This window comes from Balaenoptera musculus, chromosome 8, assembly GCF_009873245.2.
Source record: "Balaenoptera musculus isolate JJ_BM4_2016_0621 chromosome 8, mBalMus1.pri.v3, whole genome shotgun sequence".
Taxonomy (NCBI): domain Eukaryota; kingdom Metazoa; phylum Chordata; class Mammalia; order Artiodactyla; family Balaenopteridae; genus Balaenoptera; species Balaenoptera musculus.
In genome coordinates this window covers 22,247,509-22,273,130 of record NC_045792.1, presented here as the reverse complement: position 1 = coordinate 22,273,130, position 25,622 = coordinate 22,247,509, and the positions used below count along the sequence as shown (strand labels likewise).

General features: G+C 41.8%; 1 protein-coding gene across 1 annotated transcript in view; it reads right to left on the bottom strand.

Annotated features, from left to right (window-relative positions):
* Positions 1–1,564: 1,564 nt before the first annotated feature.
* Positions 1,565–25,622, bottom strand: part of C8H11orf53 (chromosome 8 C11orf53 homolog) — a 35,722-nt gene continuing 11,664 nt past the window's right edge. Inside the window, exons 3-5 of the mRNA XM_036859243.1 lie at positions 6,063–6,105; positions 3,250–3,548; positions 1,565–2,063 (exon numbers count right to left, since the gene is read on the bottom strand). Coding sequence (XP_036715138.1) covers positions 1,662–2,063; positions 3,250–3,548; positions 6,063–6,105 — 744 coding nt within the window. The 3' untranslated portion in view covers positions 1,565–1,661. The remainder of the gene's footprint in view (positions 2,064–3,249; positions 3,549–6,062; positions 6,106–25,622) is intronic.

Sequence of the window (25,622 nt, the reverse complement as noted above, 5' to 3'; positions counted from 1 at the left end):
GTGAAAAGGAGTGGTGGGAGGGAAGGATTAGGCAGGGGACCCGGGAGAGTGCAGCCCAGCAGCTATGGACCACGAATGCTCCTTGGTTTGTTCCTCCAGGGATGCTTTCCCAGGAGGGGGATGAAGGGTGTGAGGTAAAAGAAGGCTCCTATTCAAGTATTTCTGTGAGAACTCCACAAATTATGTGTGTGTTTGCTCAACTAGGATATACCCTTGAAGGCCTAGAGAAGGAAGAATATCAATTATTCACTTCTAAGTGTGAATTAATATCTGTATCTTACTCTCTAGACTCCTACCGAGAGCATGGAACCCTGTCACAGAGGATGCGATGGAGACTGTATTGAGGGGCTTTGGGCCCCCAGGAGATGGAGGGAAAAAGCACTGTGTCAGGAGAGACCCGATGGGTCAGAAAAATGTGGTGAAGGGAATAAAGAAAGGAAGGTGGTAGGAAGACAAGAGGAAGACTGTGGGTGTGACCTGTGAGCCTTGACTCACATTTTGCAAAGTTAAAGTGTGTGCAAGGTGTTTATGATGGGCTTGGCCTGCAGACAGGCACACTGCTTGGTGGGAATTACTATGGGAATTTAATTGCCAAAGGAGTCCACACCAGTCAGACTTACATGAGACAGGTTGATGCTTCAAATGTCAGTTTCTTCATTTATGTATAGTAAGAGCTATATATTTCTGATCAGTGAGCCATCAACAAGGTCTTTCTTCAAAGGTCATGTTGTCAAAGGACCTGACAACATTTCCTTTTCCAAAGACCCTTTGCTTCTTGGTGTTCTGTAGTCTGTTGTTTCTTGCAGACAGCCCAGGACTGCTCTCTGTGTTTTCCTTACAATGCATGCATTCTTATTTGATCATAGAATGTCCATTTTGCTAATGCATTCTGATAACTGTCGGTTTATTCCATCAGAGAGACAATGTCTAGCTTAATTAAGGCTACCATGATCAAAGAAAGCCTTTGGTCTTTGTTGTTTTTTGGATTAGCCTGATTTTTGGACATCCTGGGCTTTAGTGCAGAGTCAAAACCATGTTATTTATGAAGCCATAGTGTCCTGACCTCGTTTTAATGACAATAAAGCATTTATATGTGGTGTCACATTTGTTACTTGCAAGTTATTGTTATTTGCAAGTCACTGTAAGGGGATAAATGCATATAATGCTTCACACTTTATAAAGTCACATGATATAAAATGAGTTTTGTTTTATGCACCCTAATCTATATTATATCCTATGCATTCTCTTTTATTGAAGAACACACATAGTTCATAACTAAGAAAAACTGGACAGGGAAATCAGTATGTTTTATGATCTGCATGAAGTTTTTAATGTAATTTAAGAAAAAACTATCAGTGCTAAAAATGATACTTCAAAGATAACAAAAGATTCAGAACATAATGGGTTACTAAATTCCCCCAGAGACCTCACTGTCAGGCTGTCTAACTAGAATATGGTCCCTGACACACTGAATTCACATTGCGGTGTGTTTCAGTGGGGTTATAGTGGCAGGATCACAAATAAATGCCATTATCGTCCATTAACAAAGGGTGGCACGATGGCTTATCCTGAAAATCCAGTTCTGAAAGAGCTGCCACACCACAACAGTCTGTGAATACAGACACTGACTCAAAGAAAAGCACAGAGGTCCTCTGGCGCGCTCAGTAAGCTCGGCGGCACTCATATGCCCCCCATGCCAGGCTCCCATCTTCTTTGGTCCACAGAGAAGGGTCCTGGAGGACAGAGGTGTCTGCCCCCTCGTCCGGGGAGAAGGGCCCCACCTTGGGTGGTGGGTCATTGGACATTGTCATGAAAGAGGTGAAGGGGTAGGGGGATGGGGTCGGGTACCCCTGCATGTGGTACAGATCCTCCAGTGTGTGCAGAGGGTAGGACTGAACCCCCGCTAGGGGGGCCCCCCAACTCGAGCTCCTGTGCTGGGCAGTGCTCCCCGACTCTAGCTGGGATAGGCAGCCTGTGCTGGGCGCCAAGCTCTGCAGGGCATCGGCCGGCACGGGGTCTGGCTGGCTGAGGCCTTCGGGCACCGTTCGCTCCCACGAGTCCCTCTGAGGAGGATGGAAAGGTCACTGGGGTTAGTCATTAGGTGATCGTCGGACATGGGCAGATTTCCTTCCCAACACAGGGTGCTGCTGGCCCATGTCTTCCAAAGCAGACTAGGTGTCCTCCCTCTGCTGTCCAAAGCCTCCTTACCAGGCAGCTCTCCCCTCTGGTGTTTGACATTGGCAGTGAAAGTTTTAGTTCCTTTCTTACTGTAGAATTAGATTGTGTGTGTGTGTGTGTGTGTGTGTGTGTGGAGAGAGAGAGAGTCCTTTCCCCAGAAAACATTAAATGTGAAGATAATAAAGTGAACATTTTGACAGCGATTCATCATTTACTCGTGGAAGAAGTAGACTCTAAGCTACACAGTGGGCTTCTGAGTGGGCTAGGAGGGCTACCTGCCCTCAGTGAGCAAGGAGGTAGAGCCTCATAGGCTTGGAGCTGGAAAGATTTGGGTTCGATTCATGGCTGGGCCACTTACTACCTTCCTGATTCTGAGTACTTCACTTTGTGCATCTGTGAGATGGGGCTTTAATAACTATACCCTGAGTTGTTGCAAGTATCAAATGAACAAATGCACATAAAAGTTCCTGGCTGCAGTAGATACTCAATAATGTTAATTCCTACTCTCCCACAGCCTGTTTTGTCTAAAATCCCATCTCCAGAGAGATTCATGCCTTTGTGGTTGAGGGCTTTACAGTATAAGAAAGTTACTAGTATTCTTCTTTATGAACTCGTCTCTGGAAGGACTGCGAGAGAACAAGGTTCTAGAGGGTAGAAGTATCGTGGGAGAGGGGAGGCAGGGAGGGGGAGGGCGAGAGGAGTCCTGATGCACCTGCCCTGGCTGACGGCCTCGCTGTCTGCGAGGTAACTTCAGAGCTCTTTCCTTATGCACGAGAGGAATAATGGGGAAACATCTGGCACAATCGGTAGAATATTAACAAAATGGATATATGTCCTGTTTTATCAGTCGTCCCCGCCCAAATCCCTGGATAGAGCTTCCTGCCGCGTGGCTGGCACGGATCTTTGGGGAGGGCTCCCTGGGCGTGGATCCTGGCATCTCCCGGGGCGGCGCAGAGCAGCGTCCCGGGGGTCTCCGGGGCGAGCAGACCTGGTTGCTGAGCACATGGGCTGACCAGGGCCGCGGGAGCCCCGACGTTAGTGACCCCCTAAACTAAGCCTCTGCATACTTACCAGCACGAAGTGTGCGGGCTCGCTGGGGAAGGGCGGCGGCAGGAGCTGTGGCAGGGGTGAGGCGCTGAACAGGGAGCCGCTGTTGGGGGTCAGGGCCGTGGGGCGGTGGTCCCCGTAGAACTCCGGGAAGTAGGAGTCCAGGTGGGCCGGGTGGCCCTGCCCTGCCGAGGACTCGCAGGCAAAGTCCTTCGCCACAGTTCGGGTGCAGGCATCGTTTGCGAACTGCTTACTGTTGTGGAAGTCCGAGTCGGATAGGAGGGATCTCCTGTCACCATAGTAACCTGACATCACCCGTGAGCCTGTTGCCAAGGGGAAAACAAACGGGCAAAAGTTTCCTCGGAGGAAGTCAAGGCATCTCTGTTGCAGCCAGGTCTCTCCACGTGTGAAATGGTATTTCCAACGCAGGCCTGACGCCAAGGCCAACATTTAAATAGATAAATAAATATCTTGAAAGGCATTAAATATAGCGGCATCACCTCTTTTAACTGGTCCAGCCCAAATAATTCATACATTTAAAGTTCGCTCTGCCTTTGGGGATAAGTTCACTTTAGATGGAGCAATAACTGTTCAGTGTCTCTCACTTCCTGTGCACCTTCAGTGTGCCAGGTGCTGTGCTAGGCGCTGTGCTTATTCTATCTCTTTGGGCTTAAGGAGATAGAATAAGAAGCCCTTGGCATTTACATTTCATCTAATGAGGTATCTTTTTCACAGCTTCTGAGCTCTGCCCCCATAGACACAGGACCGTTTGCAAGAGGCTGCTTCTGGGGCATGTTATGTGAGACTCAGCATCTCTAGATAAGGTGAGACAATAACCCCGCCCCAAATCAGAGGCAGGCTGTACTCTTCTTCTAATTTTTTTTGTACACTGGCCGTGACTTGTACCTATTAGGCACCAGAAACGGCTGCTTGCTTTGCTTCTGTGAAGCAAAGTTAGAGGACCACAAAAAATGTTTTCTGGCTTTGATGAGTCTGGTGTTATTTGCTGCCCTCTTGTGGCCACGTTGAGTCTCTCACTCAGCTCACCTGGGCACTGCAAGCGTGAGAAGGGATTGCGTGGCACAGAAAGCTCCCCTTGGTAGAAACCTGGAGAGGCTGAAACTGAGAAGAATCTCATTTAAGGTAAGGCCAGTGAAAGGGTCCCAGAGGAGAAGAGATGTATTTGCTAAAGACTTTCTGATCTCGTAGCTCAGTTGTAGCAGGAAACCCTTCATCACTTAGAACATGTTCAGGAGCACAGACTCAAGGGCTGTAAAACTGATTTTTTTTTCCCAGCTGGTGGTGGGTGTGATCCAATTAGCTAAGACCTACTCCCTCAGGTCACAGAGAGGCTGAGCTGGGAGGACGATGCGGGTGCTTGTCTTTCTCACCTTCCCCAACCACAGTGGACCGCTTCTGAGCTTTGTCCCTGCCCACCCTGCCCACTGTTTCACAGGGAGAGAAGAGAGACTCATCAAGACCCTCCTTCTTATTACCCTGACTTAGTCGTACATGACTCTCCAGACACAGGACTTTGGCCTCTGCCACCTGATGTGGCACTTTGTATTATGCTCGATACTCTCTCAGCTGAGTTACAGCCCTCTTTCCAATCGACCTGCAAGCTGCATGGGGGCAGAGCTTATGTCCTACACATTTTCTGTAAACGCAGTCGTATAATACGGTGTTCAACAATTACACGTGAATTTATTCATTCATTCAGAGGAAATCAAAATTCCCTGTAGAAACTTAAAGCACAATTCCTCTCACTCCACTTTCATCTTAAATTCTATAGCCCCAAACTTCTAATCTGCTCATGAATTTGAAAGCTGCAGTTACAGGTTTCATCGTAAGCATACTTCTCTAGAAAAAACATCTGTGCAAGTGAAAATTAATATCAATAAATAAGGTTTTGTTTCATGCCATGAATTTATATCCACAGTAGTGGTTAAGGCTGAGAACAGAATGAAGAATAAGTAAACAAGGCTTCCAGGATCTCATGTCTGTATTTCCAATTTCCAAATAAAAAAACACAGAGAAGAAAACCCTTTGCTTTTTAAGCATGTATTTTTCTCCCTAAAAAGAGGAAGAATAATTCTAGATGATAACAGAGGCTGCAGAAATTTTCTTCTGTAGAATGGAGCAGATACAACCAGATTCCAGAGACAATAAATATGATTGGGAAACACAGCATAGAGACATTCAGATATGTGGGATCGTCTCCTGCTCTTATTCCTTTCCCTTTTCCAGCTCTGAAGATTACCAAAATTATTGAGAAACCGTATGCCCTTCTGAGTTTGGGATCTGGAAGGAACATGTGTGTGTGTGTGTGTGTGTGTGTGTGTATGTCTACATGTGTATACACACACATGTGAGAGTGCCCCAAATTATTATTAAGAATGCCCCTATTCCATTCCACCAGGAGTACCTAATGAGACATATGTATTAAAATGAATGTAAGATGCTTAACTAAGTGCCTGGCATATAGAAAGCACCAGTAAATAATTGTTATTCCACCTGCCCTCAAGTCTCTCTCTTTCTGTTCTGAAGCAAGTGCATAATCTATCAGACCACAGTGCCAGAATCTTAAACATTTTAAAACTGTATCAAGGGCTTAATTGCTATTGCTTTTGCCCAATAAGCTTATGCTGGACAGAATGCGTTCCAAATTCAGGAATGACTGAATGAGGTCTGCCTTCCCTGATTTTACATTTTAAAAATAAATGTTTTAAAGCTGCAAAATTTTGAAAGTGCTGTAAGGCAGCTATGAAAGAATGCAAGCCTAAATGCCTGATTTAGCTCAAAAGGGAAGGAATTGCCCCTTGAACTGCAATACTCACCTGGCATTGGACCAAACGGAGACTGAGCAGAACTGACACTGCCCTGTAAGACAGAGGGGGCACAAGTGTTTTCTTCTTTAGTTGCAAGTTTGAGCTTAAAAAAGTTTAGGAATACATTTTACAAGCTTTATTGTCTGCTACTAAGAAACATTTTAGGAGAGGTTAGCTTAGAGGGGTGTCAAATGAGAGTTAAGAACACAATACCAGAAAACAAACAAGGGACAGAGAACCACCAAAGTTTTAGATTCTGATAAACTTGCCAAAAAGCAGAGTCTAGATGAAATAATTTATCCTTTGGTTTTTTTTTTTTTTTTTTTTTTTTTACTGTTTGTGTTAATATCCTTCATCAAATATATATCAATGATTTATATAAATACATACATACATGCACACACAAATATGTTTGTATTTGGTTTTAACATTGAATAGCCACTTTTTAAGCTGTCTGCCTCCACGTAGAATGGAAGCTTCACTAAGGGTAGAGACCTTGACTGTGACTTGTTCTCAGTGTCCAGAACAGAGCGTGATTCATCACAGACACAATAAAAATATGTGGAATAAAAATAGCCGTCAAAGATCCCACAGTTTAGTGAGCATAGGAGGTTGAGGGATGTTGTCAGTTGAATTATGTCCCCTGAAAAGATATACTGAAGTCCTAATTACCAGAACCTGTGAATGTGAACTTATTTGGAAATAAAAGTTTTGAAGATGAAACTAGTTAAATTAAAATGAGTTCATCCTGGAGGATTGTGGGCCCTAAATCCAATATGATTGTTGCCCTTATAAGAAGAGGAGAGAGACATTCAGAGACAGACACACAGAGGGGAGAAGGCAGTCTGAAGAAAGAGGCAGAAATCTGAGAGCTACAACTTCAAGCTAAGGAACACTAAGGTTTGCCAGAAACCACCAGAAGCTAGGAAGAGACAAAGAAGGATGCTCTCCTAAAGCCTTCAGAGGGAGCCTGGCCCGCTGACAACTTGATTTTGAACTTCTAGTCTCCAGATTTGTGAGACGGTAAATTTTTATTGTTTTAAGGTATCCCATTTGTGGTAATTTGTTACTGTAGCCCTAGGACACTAATACAGGGAGTGATTGATGATGAAACAGATAATTCAGTGTAGTGTGAGAAGTGGCATTGTAGAAGTAAGGTGGGCTGAGGTGGACACCTAAGCCAGTATTAGGGATGGGATGGGGGATGTATCCTGGAGGAGGTGTTGCTTAAGCTGAGCGCTGAAGGAAGAGTATCCAGGTGTGTAGAGTCTTAAGATATACAAATGCAAGCTCTGGCTCCAAGATGCCCAGGAACAATGTTGCTGTTGTAAAAGGTGAGTCCTCAACATCTAGTTCTTTGGATTTGAACACTTAGTCTTGACCCTCATAATCCTACAGACTCTCAAGAGTTGGAAGAGATTTTACAGAGAGTCTCATTCAACTACCACTCAAGGCTGAAATCCTCTCCATGTTATCAGCCCTGGGTGCATTTAGCCTCTAGTGGTGGAGAACTCAGCACCCTCTGAGAAAGCCTATTTCTTCTCTGGGGACCTCCAGCTGTGATAAAGTAGGCTGAAAAGAGTCATGTTCTTAATTCTAATCTCCTTGGTCCATACAGAATAAGTTAAACCCTTCTTCCATACATAGCTCTTCAAATATCTGAAGATAATCCATCATTTCTCAACTGTCTTAATCAGTCTGGGCTGCTATAACAAATACCATAGACGTGGTGGCTTAAACAACAAACATTTCTCCCAGTTCTGGAGGCTGGAAGTTTGAGATCAGGGTGCAAGTATGGTCGGGTTCTCTGAGGGCTCTCATCCTGGCTTGCAGATGGTTGTCTTCTCACTGTGTCTTCATGTGGCACAAAGAGAGATCATCTTTTCCATGTGTCTCTTCTTATAAGGGCACCAATCCCATTCATGAGGGCTTTGCCCTCATGACCTAACTACCCCCCCAAAGGCCCCATCTCCAAATACCATCACACTGGGGATCAGGGCTTTTTTTTTTTTTTTTTAGATTCCATATATATGTGTTAGCATACGGTATTTGTTTTTCTCTTTCTGACTTAATTCACTCTGTATGACAGCCTCTAGGTCCATCCACCTCACTACAAATAACTCAATTTTGTTCCTTTTTATGGCTGAGTAATATTCCATTGTATATATGTGCCACATCTTTATCCATTCATCTGTCGATGGACACTTAGGTTGCTTCCAGTGATGAGGACTTTAACATATGAATTATAGGGGTGGGGTACAAACATTCCATCCATAGCCCCAAACTGGAATTGTATCTTCTTTAGGTAAAATGTCCTCCAACTGTTCAGAAGTAGCACAGTATTTGAGAGTGAAGACTCTGGAACCAGAGTGTGTGTTTGAATCCCAGCTCTGCCTCTTGTTAGCTGTGTGATCTTGGGCACATGAAGATTAAATGGGATTTTATGTGTCAAGCACTTAGAATAGTTCCTGGCTTAGAGTAAGGAGGATGTAAGTATTAGCTATTATCACTCAGATGCATTTTTATGTCTTTTCAAATCTATGGTATATTCCTCTAAACATGTTTTCCTATTTAATAGTTAACACTTTCTTTTTTTGTTAAATTTAATTTATTGACATATAGTTGATTTACAATGTTGTGTAAGTTTGTACTGTACAGCAAAGTGATTCATTTATGCAAATATGTTTTTTTATATTCTTTTCCATTATGGTTTATCACAGGATATTGAATATAGTTCCCTGTGCTATACAGTAGGACCTTGTTGTTTATCCATTCTATATATAATAGTTTGCCTCTGCTAATCTCAAACTCCCTAATAAATTAACAATGGCAAATGGCAGAAGGGAACTCGTGGGCATGCAGGGTCAGAGGTGGGTGTAGGTCAGGGTACTGTGATTCTTTTTTTTTTTTTTCATAAGTTTATTTATTTATTTATATTTATTTATGGCTGTGTTGGGTCTTCGTTTCTGTGCGAAGGCTTTCTCTAGTTGCGGCGAGCGGGGGCCACTCTTCATCGCGGTGCGTAGGCCTCTCACTATGGCGGCCTCTCTTGTTGCGGAGCACAGGCTCCAGACGCGCAGGCTCAGTAGTTGTGGCTCACGGGCCTAGTTGCTCCGCGGCATGTGGGATCTTCCCAGACCAGGGCTTGAACCCGTGTCCCCTGCATTGGCAGGCAGATTCTTAACCACTGCGCCACCAGGGAAGCCCCAAGGGTACTGTGATTCTTATATGGGAAGGAAAGGAGTTAGTGATTAACTATAGAAGCACTTGTGTTTGGGCACATTTTCCCATGTTGCCAGGGCCCATGTTATCCAGTGTTTCCCTCTGATTTCCAGCTCTGTCCATCTGTGTCTTTCCTCTGAGGCCTGTGCCAGGGCCCATTCCCTCTGGCTTCTGCCTCAGCCTCCTTCACTGGGTAAGCAGGGTGTGGCAGGGTGTAGCCGTCCTGGGTGCTGCCTGGGGAGATGTCCTTTTGCTCTCCTGCCTCTTTTCCTCCCTGCCTGCTCCCTTAAACTGCTCTGGCCAAGGCCGGGGCCAGGAGGAAGGCTTCTGTGAGACGCAGTGCACATGCCCAACCTGATGGACAGAAGTATCGGCACCTGTCAGCCATGCACTGGTTCATCAGCTGCTGTGGCTCTGCCCTGGCCTCTGCCTGAGGCATGAACAGAACTCAGTCTGTGCCAGCACAGCCCCTGCAGCTTCTACCACCACCAATGCCACCAACAGTCTTCTTATATCCCTTCTTCTTCTTCTGCCCAGTTTTAATTATTACTGTGAAATTGCCAGCACTGTACCCCCCACCCCAACCCAATTTTAATACCTGAAGACTCTACAAAGCTTTCATAATTACTAGCCTAGTTGATTTTATTTATTATTTGATGAAAAGAAGCCTCTTGTGTTTGTTTCTCCTACATACTTTTGCCCTTTACCTGCTGTGGAAAGTAAACACTCTATTTCCATTCTTTACGATTAGTCATAAAATTTTACCTGTGTATTGAACAAAGCCAACAAACAGTATCTTTTTTAAAAAATTTATTTATTTTATTTTATTTATTTTTGGCTGCATTGGGTCTTCCTTGCTGTGCGCAGGCTTCCTCTAGTTGCGGAGAGCAGGGGCTACTCTTCATTGCAGTGCACAAGCTTCTCATTGCGGTGGCTTCTTTTGTTGCGGAGCATGGGCTCTAGGCACGCAGGCTTCAGTAGTTGCAGCACGCGGCCTCAGTAGTTGTGGCTCGCGGGCTCTGGAGTGCAGGCTCAGTAGTTGTGGCTTGCGGGCTCTGGAGTGCAGGCTCAGTAGTTGTGGCGCACGGGCTTAGTTGCTCGCGGTATGTGGTGTCTTCCCAGATACCCGTGTCCCACTCATTGGCAGGTGGATTCTTAACCACTGCGCCACCAGGGAAGTCCCTACAAACAGTATCTTAAACCTCCCACTGACAGACAAGATCCTTAGGACATTAACTCTTATTGCTCCTCTCCTAATTTACATGAGTATGTATTTTCTTGTATTTTAGCTTGTTTCTTTTTATTAAACCTCCACAAATTAGACTTCATAATTATTTTCATCATCATTTTATCAAGTAAATCTGTATTAGATTTACTTACATGTTCATCATTTTCTTTGCTTATCTGTCCTCCAAACTTTTTTGCTAGATTTCATTTTCCTTCTTCTGAAATAACCCTTTAGAAAATTCCTTCCCTGTAGGTGGTGTTGGTGGTAAACTGTTGCAGTTTTTTATTTATCTGAAAATATAATTTCTTTTGCCCTTGTACTTAAAAGATACTATTTTTGAGTTCATGATTGTAACTTTACAGTTATTCTTTTGTCAGCACTTTAAAGATAGCTCTCCACTGTCTTGTGGCTTCCATGATTGCTGTTGAGAAGTTTGCTATTAACCTTAAACTTATTCTTTGTAACAATCTTTCTTTCTTTTCTGACTACTTTTTAAATATACTCCCTTTGTCTTTATGGTTTTTCAAGTCCATCTCATTTTACCTTGAGGTAGATTTTGAAAATGTATTCTGCTTGTATAGGGTATGCTTCATGTGGCTGGGGATACATGTCTTTCAGGAAAGTTTCAACCATCCTCTCCTTAAATATTGCCTTGCCTGTATTATCTGTATTCTCTCCTTCTGGGTCTTCGATGTATGTTAAATCTTTTACTTTTATCCCCTATATATTCTTAACTTTTTGTTACTTCCTTTATATCCATGATTCTATGTTCTATATTTTGGGATAGATGGGTATAGATTTCTTCAACTCTACATCCAGTTCACTAATTCCTTCTTCAACTGTAGCTAATTTACTGTTTAACACAAACATTGAATTTTTTTAGTATCAATGATTAGATATTTTTTCATTTATAGAAGTTCCATTGATTTTTTAAATATTTTGCTTGGTCTTCTGTTGAGTGTTCATTATGTATTATGTTATTGTTTATTTTGTATTTGGTAGTTCTAATATCTGAAAGCCCTGGGAATTTAACTTTATTGTTTATGCTGACTGTCATTCTTAGTGACTTGTTTCCTTGTGCATTTGGTGATCTTTGATTGAAACTCATATCTGGTTGACCTTAATCTGTGAAAATCTGGGTTCCTAACTTGAGGTTGTGTTTCTCCAGAAGAGTTATGTTTATATTTCTTGGGAGGCAGCTCCCTTCCAGGTTCCCTGTCCCAGGTTCATCTCCCCAATCTTGGCAAAAATAGCTCAAGAACCAGTCTTCATGTATCAAGCTAATTTGAACACCCTTCCTTAGGAGAATCTGCCTTTTTGGTGTGATCATCTTCTCATCATTCTGTGTCCTTACTTCTGCTCAAACATTTTCCCCACCTTCCATGCTAACCTTCAACCCAACCCCCCCTGCCCCAAACCCCCTAGCTTTGATGATTTCCCTTACTTCCAGCCAGCCCAACAAATTAACAGAATTTGTTTTATGCAGGATTCTATTTTGTTTTGGGTACCATCTCCCCACCTCCAGACAGTTGACTGTCTGAAACAGAGTCAAATCCCTAAGTATTAAAACTAGAAGTAGATACTGTCCTGTTGTACCCACAGTAGCTTTTATTTTTAACTTTCTATTTTTCTATGACTGCCAACATTTTCCAGCAGAGATTTAGATTATAAATAAAATTCATAAGCATGCACTTGTAGTAATTTCATCAGCACACCATTAGGCACACAGCCAGATGTGTTATATCTACTAACTCATTTAATTATCACAACCACCCCAGAAGATAAGTAATGCTATTTTCATCTTGATGAGGAAATTGAAACAGAGAGAATAACTCAGGTTCCCCTGCAGGTAGGGTTGTTGTTAGTGGTGGTGGGTGGGATCAGACAAGGACCTTTCTGATTCCAGAGACTTTTTCTTAACTACCACAGCATACTGCCTTCCAAGAGCTTTCATAACTTGAAAATAAAAGTCGGAAAACATCATAGTTTAAAAAATTAGTATAAAGGAGACTTAGGGACATTCAGAGAGATCATATAATTATATAAAAGCTCACAAAGATCTAGTGGGATTTGTATTTCCCTGTGTGTAAATACTACTCTGGGGGGTTTCCCTGGTGGCGCAGTGGTTAAGAATCTGCCTGCCAATGCAGGGGATACGGGTTCGGTCCCTGGTCCGGGAAGATCCCACATGCGGCGGAACAACTAAGCCCGTGCGCCACGACTACTGAGCCTGTGCTCTAGAGCCCGCAAGGCACAACTACTGAAGCCCACGCGCCTAGAGCCTGTGCTCTGCAACAAGAGAAGCCACTGCAATGAGAAGCCCACGCACCGCAACGAAGAGTAGCCCCCGCTCACCGCAACTAGAGAAAGCTCACGCACAGCAGCAAAGAACCAACACAGCCAAAAATAAGTAAATTAAAAAAAAAACTACCCTGCATATGTATGTGTGTGTGTGTATATATATATATATATATATACACACACACTCTTTAGTCCTATTCTATTTTTTGGGGGGAGGTCAGCTTTATTAAGGTATAATTTACATATAATAAAATTCACAAATTTTAAGCATACAATTTGATGAATTTTGACCACTTTAACAAACTCTTATGACCCACCACCATGATATAAAACATTTCCATTTAATTATTTATAGCTGTAATTAGTGCTGTGCTCTCTATGGTGGTCTGGGAAATATTTAGATGGATAAGTAATATAAAAAGCAATGATAACACACAACTTCAGTTTGTCTCACAGAACATAGACGAGATCTAAAGGGCTTATGTTGGGACTGGGAAGGATTTCACTGGATAGATTTTAGAGCTGGCGTCCCAGATTTATAGGTTGAGAAAGAACAGCTTAAAACATGAGCCTTCGGCATGTGCACTAGTTATCATTGCTCATGTGAAGGGAAAACACATTCCTTTTCACCTTGTTCAAGATATTATATTTGGGACTTCCCTGGTGGTGCAGTGGTTGGGAGTCCGCCTGCCAATGCAGGGGACAAGGGTTCGAGCCCTGGTCTGGGAGGATCCCACATTCCGCGGAGCGACTGAGCTCATGCGCCACAACTACTGACGCCTGCGCGCCTGGAGCCCATGGTCCACAACAAAGAGAAGCCACCGCAATGAGAAGCCTGCGCACCGCAACAAAGAGTAGCCCCGGCTCGCCACAAATAGAGGAAGCCCATGCACAGCAACGAAGACCCAACGCAGCCAAAAATAAATAAATAAATTTATTAAAAAAAAGATATTATATTCACGCAGTTGCATCTCACCATACTAATTCTCCAGAAGTAATATTGAAATTAATATCGAAAAGCCCATAAATTTTGACCAAGCGAGATGGTATATAATTTTTATTTTGCATACTGCAAACAACAGGATCCTGCAATGCCAGGTAGCCAAATTTAGAGGTTTACATTTGAATGAAATTTGCCAGTCTGCAACTTCCTGTAGCTAACACAGCAGCCTCACAGCTGCCCCAAAAGCCCCTCCATGAAAATGAGTTAATTTGAACCAACAGGTTACCACGGTAGTAAAGTGATAAGATTAGGAGTTCAGTACATTTATTGTCATTTTTATGACCCTATAATATTTTTAGATGCCAACCTAGTTGAAAGACTATTTTGAAATGTACTAAGGAAGAGAGCTTCAAGTAGCATAAACTTTTCCACACTGCTGTATATTTAAAAAATTCTGATTACATAGTTTGAAAGTGTCTCTTTAAACTTAAATATATTGCTATTAATGCTTAAATAAAAATCATAGCTACTTGTGAATAGCTGTGATCCTTTTTCAAGGAATTCACAGTATATTTAATTTTTCATTGTCATCATATCTATGGTTGGGAGAGAGGTGGAACTGATGAAATACTGAACATTTTAAAACCATCTTTTAATATCTGTTTTGAGACCCACCATAAGTCATATGATTTTCCTCCAACTTTGAAATGAATGTAAAGTTAATGCCAGATATAATGCTGTGAGCTTTTAAATGGACACCTGTGTTAGGATGGAATACCTTCTTCCTCCAGAAGAAAATGCGCATGGAGAATTAGATGCCTTAGTTACTGTGACAAGCATGTAGTAGAACTGGGGCATTCTGATTGGTGTGAAATCTTATACAGTGACTAAACTATACCATACTTGTTCTAATAAATCTTACTAGTTTTGCAAAGTTTGAAAGAGGTTTTGATTTATGGACCAGTTATCTGAGTTACTGATACATAGTAATTTAATCATAAATAAGAAAAACACTCCATAATGAATAGGAGCTACAGTTTTAAGCATCTACCATGTGCCAGATGCTTTATATGATGTTATCTTATTATAAAGTAGATATTATCATCTCAAGTTTACAAAACAGGAAACCAAGCATCAGAGAAGTTAAGTAATGTGTCCCAAATTATCTATTTAGTAAATTACAGAACTAGGATTTAAACCCAAACTGTCTGACTCTCAAATTTATTCTCCTTTAACCTCTTAATGACATAACCAGTAGGTTCTGTGCACTAGCTCTTCCATCAAACCAAAGATATTTACTGGGCACCTCTGATAAGCTAGGCACAATGCTGAATGTTTCAGGTGCTAGAAAAAATGCAGCAAGGGCTTAGATTAGTATCTACTTAGGGACACAAGCCATCTGTGGTGGATTAAATATGGCCAGAATTACTTTACAGCTCTTCCCATCGATAAGTTAGTCTATCTCTCTACCCCTTGAATCTGGGATGGTTTTGTGACTTGCTTTGACTAATAGAATGTGGCAAAAGTGATGTTGTGTGAGTTTCAGAATCTAGACTTCAAGAGGATTTGCTGCTTTCACCTTTGCTTGCTTGAAATGCTGCCTTACAATTTCCTCTTAAAAAGTCATTCTAGGACTTCCCTTGTGGCACAGTGGTTAAGAATCCACCTGCCAATGCAGGGGACCCGGGTTCGATCCCTGGTCAGGGAAGATCCCACATGCCCCAGAGCAACTAAGCCCATGTGCCACAACTACTGAAGCCCGTGTGCTCTAGGGTCCGTGTGCCGCAACTACTGAGCCTGTGTGCTGCAACTACTGAAGCCCGTGTGCCTAGAGCCTGTGCTCCACAACAAGAGAAGCCACCGCAATAAGCCCGTACACTGTAAGGAAGAGTAACCCCCGCTCGCTGCAACCAGAGAAAGCCTGAGAGCAGCAACGAAGACCCAACACAGCTAAAAAATAAATTAAAAAAAAATTTTTTTTAAACCCCAATGTATTAAAAAAAAAAAAAGTCAGTCTAGCTTCCTGGAGGATGAGTGAGTGTGTGGAAGTGAATCCAGGCACCCTGCTGACAGCTAGCACCAACTGCCAGACATGGAAGGAGCCATCCTGGACTTTCCGACAAGGCTGGACCTCCAGTTGAATGCGACTGCATGAGTGCACAGAAGTACACAGCCAACCCGCAGTATTGTGAGAAATAATAAATCATTATTATAAATGACTAAGGTTCAGTGGGCTCCTATGCAGCAATAAGTAACTGATAGAGACATACCCAGGAAAAAGTAGCTCATGGTACAGAACAGTATGTACCTAGTTTCCAGGTGCATGGTCCATGCTCTATATACTCTGGAAGTGAGAAAAGGGGCAAATCAATGTGCTAAGGATTTGAATTTGGCACTGAAAGATGAGAGGATGCAGAGGAGAAAGGAAACTCCCAGGTGCAAGGAATTTTGTGAACCAAGCACAGACATGGAAAAACATGGCTCTTCTTCAAGGAATAACAAGCAAGTTGGTTTGCCCAGAGCAGAAGTTTCACTTAATTGATTAAATAAAAATATGTTGTGGGGACTTCCCTGGCGGTCCAATGGTTAAGACTTCGCCTTCCAATGCAGGGGGTGCAGGTTCGATCCCTGGTCGGGGAGCTAAGATCCCACATGCCTCGGGGCCAAAAAACCAAAACATAGAACAGAAGCAATATTGTAACAAATTCAATTCAAATTAAAAATGGTCCACGTCAAAAAATCTTAAAAAAATATATTGTGTGCCTACTATGTATCAGGATTGTGGTAATTTCCAGAAATACAAAGAGGAATAAGGCATGGATTCTAAGGGAGCTCACAGTTTCAGAAAGAAGAGAGTTGCAGAAATATATATGTAATTGGTGAGGTAATAAAAATAAGGGTTGAGAGGACTAGCATTTTATGAATACCTACTTCACGCCAGACTCTGTATTAAGCACTTTACATGTGTGTTTCATCATTTTTAGTAAGAACTAACATTTGTGTGCTTTATATACTCTGCAGTATGCTAAAGATTCACATGCATTATCTCATTAAAGCCTTGTCATTAACCAATGAAATAAATTGTAGTAAGTTATTATCTCTAGATTACAGCTTGGAAATTAATAGACGGTATAAGGACTTTTCAAGGTCACGAAGCTAGTGAGTGGCATAGACTGGATTCTACTAGATCTACTCTAACCATGATTTAGTGCAGGTAGGGGGAGGAGGTTGGGGTTAGGATGAGGGTAGGGGTGGAGGCGAGTTGCTATCTTGAGGGATGACTGAACGTATCATACTGTAGGTGATATATGAATCCCCTTTTGAAGGATGAAAAGAAATCAGTAAGCAGATAGGATAAGGGGCTTTGTCGTTGGGGAGCAAAGCAAAGGCTCAAATGTGTGGACAGCATGTCAGAGACATGGAAATGTGTGCAGGAAGTGTGCAGACAGGGAAACTGGGGAGAAGCTGGAGGAGGGAGCAGGAGCCAGGTTATAAAAAGCTTTTTTGAGCCAGGCTGAGGACCTTGGACTTTGTCCAGTAGCAGGCAGTGGTCCTTTAGATGGTTCTTAGCAGTGTAGACGTGCTGAAAGTGGCATTCTAGGAAATTTAATCTGGGGCTGAAAATGATGGGTCAGAAATGGTTGGTGGGGTGAGCGTATGGGCTATTGCAGCTGAACAGATCCAGTGATACAGATCTGAGGGGCTCTCAGTAGGGCGGGGTTTCGGGAGGCCAGCAGGGGACATTTATATCCACCTCTATTTGGCTTTGTGTTAGAGCCTGGCGAGAGCTGATACTCTTCCTGTGGGTGCTAAGGGCTGCTGGCCACCTGTCCCAGTTGTACCAATTCCCAGGGCTCTTTCTTTTCTTCTTTATTCCCATCCTCCCCACTGATAACTGTGTGTAAAGAGGGGCCTGGCATGTCTCCCTCATACTGCCCTGTTTACAGAGGAAAAAACTCTACATCCTTAAGTGATTTAATAGGGCATTGTGTAGGTCCAGTCCTAAAGCCTGTAAGAGTTTGTGAGGAAGGAATATTGAAACATATATCCTTAAAAACATTTACTTTGCATCTATAAAGCCTAGATTATAGGGGATTTATCTCACAAAGAAAGAGTTGTATTTGTGCACCTTGTTTGCAATATCACCACTTCAGGTGACAGTAGGGACTATGTAATTGACATAAGATGGAGACATGAAAGGATGAAGTGCTTTGCTTAGTGCCTTCAAATGTATAGAAGTAAAATGAAGACTGAAAAAGGCCTGTTTAAATTCTCTCTTGGGGGACAGGAATTCACCATGAGAACATTATTTTATGCATTTTTGTAATAGTACATGTAAATATCTAAGATTTTGATGTTCATTAACTTGGTGCAAAAGCTTAATTTCTTTCTAATATAATGTCATAGAGAAATTCTGGAAGATTGCACATAAAACTCAGTATGGTGACCCTGGGAAGTAGAACGAGGGGATTGGTAGGCAGGGAAGGTCAGTAGACTTCTATTTTTTATTTTATATTGTTTTATTATGTTTGAAATTTTACCCTGTGTTACTTTTGTAATCGAAACAACCAGTTAATAAAAATTTAAAAATAGAATTTGTCTTACATCTTTATTGTAAATCTCAAATTAAAAACAAAAACTGTGATTCCAAGTGTCTTGCATTTCTGGTATATGAATTATTTTATGCCCTTTGGAAAGTAACACTGTTTACAGAATTCCAGATTTCTGACAGTTTCTTGAAATTTTACCATTAAAACTCTCCTGCTTAGCGCAAAATTATGTCCAGGCTGCCTCTTGTGGGAAAGTGATTTCTGTGGCTTGAGTTACAAAATGAAACGCTTTTTTTTTTTTTAACCCCTGGGTCTCGGTGTGCCTTTGGAATGCTATTTGTATTTATGTAGCTAAGTTAGAACAACAGGAGCCGCTGGGATGCACATTAATAAATGGTCCTGTACACTTTGGCCAGAGCAGAATCTGCAGAACTTCAGCTCTGCCAGATGGACTCGCCATGGCTGTTTCACTGCAAAATCTGATTATTTTTGCAAGCTGTGTGAAAGGATTCACCACCAGGAAATGTTTTAAATTTCATGATATTAAAAAAAAAACCCTCCAGAATCAATAAGACAGCTGAAAAAATAAGGTGCTTGCAGAAGGTTTGCCTTTATTATTATTATTATTTTTAAATTTCTGCAATTGTGACGGAGCAGGTGGCTGGGTGGGGACCATGGACAGCCCTGGAAATGCGGCTCAGTTCTCTAAACAGGCAGGACCGTGGGCTAATTAAAGTCAGACAATGGGCCATTTTGAAAGCTTTAGATAAAACATTCATTCAAATGAATGCCAGGGATATAATATGTACTTATGCATTAAAACATTGGCATTTGGAGTTTACAAAGCATTGCCTGCTCAGAAAATGCGTTTTTTTTCTTTTTGAATTCTTTCTGGGCTCAGGAAGGGGTTAGTTGGAAACGTTAACAAGCAGTATGCAAAGCACTGCGTTATGAGAGTGAGTGAAAGGTTTGGGGGGGACACTCCTAGGGTAGACACTGATCCCATGTATCAATAACTGGGCAAACATTACAAATGAATGGATCCTCCTGCTGGCAATTCAGAAAAAAGTAGCAAGGGCAAGCGAGATGTACTCATTAAGGAAAAATTATAGTTTTCCTAAGAATTTGATAAACACAAAGAGCATACATACTTCTAAAATATAAAGAAATATATATAAGAAAAATAAAACATTAGTAAAGCAGAAAGATACACATTGGGCCATCTGATGACCACTTGCTGTGCCCAGGCAAGCGCGAAATTCTTACTAAAGCCAGAACACACGGTAGGAAGGGTTCTTTTATGAAAGTGGAAGAGATGAAAAATAACTTTTATGGTAAATTTTTAGAAATAATAGAAAAGCATGAGGATTTCTTGTAATAGCAGTAGTACAGATAATTTGCACTCCTGTGTCTTCAGAGCTTGCGGACACCTCTGACGATGGAGTCAACAGAATATACATGTGCTCTGCTTTTACACTTGGCAAGTACAGTGAGGGCTGCAACGGCTGTGATTTCTTCTTTGAATTTATATATGGCCAACTGCCTAAATGTAAAGCATGGATAATCAGTGTGTGGGCTTATTTACGTTCTGCCTCTTTCTTTCTTTGAGGCTTTTCATTGTTATTTAGCACCACCATTAGAATATCAAAGAGAAGTAGCACAGTATATAAATTGTCCAAGTTTGAGGAGGCTTTGGGGGTTATATCTTGATTAAAATTAGATTTTGATGTTAGTAAAGGCTTCCATCTGTCTTTAGCATGGAATTCTAAAAACTGCCCAGGAAATGAGACTATTGGTGGTCCTTCTCTCTCCATCTTTTTCCGTTTGTTCATAAGAAGGTAAGAGCAGAAGGAAATTGCCCGCCCCTTTCCTTAGTGGTTATTATATTTATTCAGAGTATGCATATGATTCTTTAGTGTGTGCAACTGTGAGAGTGCTGGACACTACGTAGGTTGCGAGAGTACCTAAGAGGTGGACCAGCAGAGTCAACTGAGCTGGTAAGCTCTGCATTTCCCTGGGCTCAGGGATCTTTTCCAGCCTTCAGAAGGGAGCTGAGATGGCCTCCTCCTCCTCGAGTGGGAGAAGTGACATAGTACATCCTGTCCCAGGAGCAAGCCATGTGATACCAGCCTCTCAGGTCAACTCGGCAACTTTCAGAAAAGAAATCACACCTCAGCAACAGGCAGAGCAGGGCTATAAGATTCAGGCAGGAAGAAGAGGTCAGAGTATAATGGGTTGGCCGAGGCAGGCCCTAGAGAGTGCAAGCAGAGCAGCAGAGAGGTTTCTGCGAGGTCGATGTGCTGTGCTTGGACTCTGGCTCCGGAAATGGTTTCCTCTTTTACAGGGAGGACTAGGTGCCATGCAAAGCTCAGGAGAACAGGGGGCCAGGAGTGGTGGGGAATGGCAGAGAGAAACTACACTCTGGAAGCAGGTTCTGGGACAGAGCTAGAGACAGGTTCTAGAAGGAAATTGAGAACTTCTGTGTCCAGTTTCTTCTAAGATGTCTGGGTATCAGAGGAGAGGAAGGTCCTGGCTCTGGTTTGGGCTGGGTGTGGCATCATCTGAGCAGTCTACTGAATTGCTGCAGAGACGGACAGGGATGAGGACAGATGGTTGAGAGGGAGCGAACGCGTGATGGGGCCAACAGAATGTATGGAGTGTGAAGGGTGAGCTCAGCACTGAGCAGAGAACCCGAAGCAAAGTGGTTATTCCTAAGATAGCCCTTCCTTGGGCCAGAAATGTAAACTGAAGAAGGCAATACTACTTTGGGTAAAATAAAGATCTGGGTCCAAATCTAAGCTCCATTGATTCCTACATGATTCTTAGTTTTGTCATCTGAAAAATAGATATGAGTGTCACCCTCTTAAGGCTACTGTGCTCCTTGTTGATAAGTGAAATTTACTTTCAAATGGATAAATGAAAATATTTGTCAAGTTTCTATTTCAGAGCCTAGCAGTAAATGATAGCTATTATCATTAAGAATTCTTATTTACCCCAGAGAAAATTGAGGTGATGGAAGGGAACTCAGGCCCAGCAGTCACCGCAACTGTCCTACCCATGCCAATCTTTGACCAGATATTAGTGTAGAATATTTGCACTGCACATCATTGTTCTTGTGCTTATGTGATTTTTCTGTTGCCTATTTCTCTTGCAAACTCCATTTGCAAACTCTTGTCAAACTAGAGGAAAGATGATTTATCTTTTTCAGAATAAATAAGGGACACAGCTTAGCTTTGGGTAGACCCCTCAGGTCAGGAGTAGGGTAGAACATGTTTTGGGGTCGGGAAAATCTAGCAAAGCAGAAAGATAAGCAGCTGTACCCAGTGGGGATAAGGGAGACACATCAAAAACACAGTGAGTACTGGTCCCCTCCCACCCATACCATTCATAGGATTATATGATCCTTTGTAATTGAGGAAATGTAGGCTTAAAAAAGTAACTTGTTAGGTCAGTAAATTGAGAGCAAATCCTGATCAAAATGTTAAGACTTTTATTTCCTTCTTCCTGCTGTGTGAAGTTGGTGTTTTCATAAAACAGTCATCCACGATGGGTAAGTATAATACTTGGTTTTTTATCTAAGACTGGTTACATATTTGGAGATTTAGAGCTGCAGGATGGGAGCAGTTGAATCTATCCTTTTTTTTTTAGTTGAATCTATCTTAATGAAATGCACCAAGTTGGAGCTTCAACTCTAGCCATCTCAACCCACAGAACGGAGGAGGGTGGTATTGCTGAGTCAGAATAAAAACAAGGTTGCTAACTGTCACTTCCACTATTTTGTTGTTTCATTGGCTCATAGTGAATCAATTTTTCGAACCTACGAAAGTTACCCAATGGCCTTTTGCCAGGTCAATTTATTTATACTCTATTAGAATTTGTAGTAGTGAAGACAAAGTATCTAATTCCCAAGGCTGCTGTTCGGAGCTCACCACTAACTGTGGGTGTCTGCCTTTGCACAGCACACTTGCATGATAAGTAACATTTATCAAATGCTACCACACTCCAGGTACTAGCAAAACCATAAAAGCTGCCATTTGCTGAGCATTTACAATGTGCCATGTACCAGCCGTACCAGGGGCTTTTTATACCTTATCTAATTTAATTTTCATGACACGTTTGTGGTGGGTACCATTCTCTCCATTTACATAGAATGAAACAGAAGTCCAGAGAACTTCGATCACCTTCACACAATAGAGTCAGGTCCTCAGTCTGTCAGACTCCAAAACACAAGCTCTCAACAGTTCTACCCCACTGCTGTTTCTCCTGGGCTGGAGGCTCCAAAAGGAAAAAGTGGGAATAGCAAGACATTAACCAGTTGGGGGAGAGATTTAATAAAACAAGCAATTATCGTGCAATGTAATAAGTATTTTAGCAGATAAATACACCAGAGGCTCTGGGCATGGAGGGGAGTGTCTGGGAGACCTCAGCAGGCAAGACTAGAACTAACTTTTGAAAGGTCATGTACCAGGCCAGGCCTCCTGACTTTCTCTTCACTTCTCCACCCTATAGACCAAGAGGGTCTACCCACTGCACATCACAGACAGAGTGTCTCCTCTCCCTCTGGACTGTCACCCCCTCCTCGTGTTCTGTTTGGACTCTACCCCTCCTCACTGCTCATCTGAGTTATCGTCTTCCTTCCAAACTTAGCTCAAGGCTCACCCTCCTCCAAGAAGTCTTCTTCCATCTACCCTGTCCATGCCTTTCTCTCCCCCTTTTCAACCTCCATCTTGTTCACTGATGGTCACTATTATGTGTTTGGCACTTGGAAACCAAAGCCATCTTTTAATTTTTAATCACTTATTTCATGTATAATTCTTTCTCCTACAGCTGGACTATACATTTCTTCAGCTCAGTGAATTTCTTACATCACTTGAATTCTAATGTTCCTTCATTGCAGTATTTCATAGCACTAGCATTGACTGAACACATACCATGTGCAAAGCTCTTGACGTATTAAATCTAACCTTGCAAGGCATGTATTATTATCTTCCTCTGACACCAAGATTAAAGTACCTTTACAGTTATCATACAGTTAACAAATGGCAGAGCTGAGTAGTGCATTCAGGTCATCTTGATCCAGAGCCCATACTCTTCCTCATGCTATGCTGCCTGTACATTAGATGAGAAAATTCTGTGAACCTAAGCGCTGAAGATTCCCAGATGACAGAGTGATCTGAAACTTCAGCTCAAGGACGCTGCAGCTTGAATATGAGCTAGTTCTCAGAGATTCAGATCTACTTCAAATCATAAACAGTGAGATGTGAACATTTGAAATATGAATAATAAAGAAGATAAGGGGATGGGATAAACTTTTTAAAGTTTGAGTATTAAAATTGAATACTGAAATGAGAGGAATCAAACTCTACTTTTATTGACAAGGACACTGAGGAGAAAGGAATTGCCAGAGACCACTGATAACCAGAAGGAGGGGGTTCAAACAGACTGAGGAGGCAGCAATTTCCCTTTTGGTGCAGAAGAGAAGTCTCACATGTGTTTTCCGAAGTTTCAGGGAAATCAAAGAAACTTTGAGATGCTGTAATATACAGTTTCCAATTGCTTATTTTCATTTTTTAATACTTCACAAGAACTCCAAATGCAAATCACAGATATGGGCATCATGTTTACACTCGGTGGTAACTGAAATGCGCATGTGATTGGTGCCACAAAACAGCAGCTGGATATAGAACAAAACAAATCTCTAACCAGCAGTCCTGATGGAAAGACAGACAGTTGTTACAGATGGAGCTGGACAATGCACATCTGTTCTACAGTTAAGAGTTCACCGACCTCTCAAGGAAGATCAAACACTTTCATATAATTTATGCCATAAATGCACTAGATGGCTTCCATTCACCTTCTGTTCTTCCAGTTTTTTCCATCAGTATGTACTATTGTCACGCTTCTTTCTGTGCTTACAATGTTTTACTTCCAAAATAATTAGGAAAGATTAACCAAGACACCTAGCTGACAGTATGGCTTTAAGGTTAGTATAAAAAGAATCATGCCAAGTGGAAATAGTTAGATTTTGGTCTGTGTATGTATATTATGTATAATTCAAGGCTTATATGATCCAAATATATTTCCCACTTGGGATATAGCTCCTCAACATTTCCCTCAGTTCAGATCTTCTAAGAACAACCAGAAATCGTCACTTGTTTTTCCTCATATTTATGTAGGATATTAACTTAAAAATCACTTTCATATCTATTTCCTTATTGTTCCTCACTATAGCATTTTGATGAATGAGCAGAGCAGAATAGCTATTAGGGTGTCCATAAACCAGTAAAATAGATTAAATATCAGACCCTGATTGCTAAGCCCATTCTTAATTCCCCCCATATTGCACTGAACTCCCCCATTCCACTACTCAATTTTAACTCCAAAATTGGGTCACTTAGCTCCATTTCCTACTTAGCAAGTTTAGAATTTTTCCCCTCATGCAGCTGTTTTATATTCAATGATTTTAAATGAATCTTTATGATAGCTTGGGAAAAATTTGATTAGAAAGTTCAATAGCCTGCAAATTGTTCATTGAATTTCAAAACAAAATGAAAAATTGTGGCTATTAGGCTTACTGCCTCTTCTTCTTTTTAATTTTACTATAGATAACTGAGAGCTCACCGAATTTTGTGATAATATTTAAAATTTTCAATGATCGGTTTTTATGGAATGTCATTGAAAGAGTGTAATTGAAAACAATGCAACATAAACTTACATCAGAAGTCTAAATACATATCTTTTGGTACCAGATGTTGGTGAGTGGCTCATATTTTTAGTGATCTGGTCGATAGTATAGTAAAGAATAACCCAGAAAAATTTGAAAAAGAAAGAGGAAACGATTATTTAAAATGATATCCATGATAATAGTTGTGAAACCACAGGATTATGGCTAAAATGCACACAGTGGTTTTAAGTCCAGTATTTGGTGAAAGTTTCTTTTGATGCAAGGGATTTTTTTCCCCTTTCGATTCCTACTGCAAAAATGTGAAAAACACTTCATGGTATCGAAAACAGATGTTCATGAGAGAAATTGTGGTAAAGATGAGTCAACATAACCCATGTAAACTTATTCAAGTGCTGTCACAAAGAAAAGAGCAGCAATTTGGGCATCAGATAGACACTTCCTAGAGAGTACTTATCTGGGGGATGTAGTTTTCATAATATCTGTGTATTAGTTTCCTAGGGCTGCTGGAAAAAACTATCACCACCTGGGTGGCTTAAAAAGACCAAAATTTATTCTTTCTCTCTCCAGGGGCCTCGAGGGGAGAGTCCACTCTGCCTCTTCCAGCTTTGGTGGCTGCCTGCCTTCCTTGATATGTGATAGC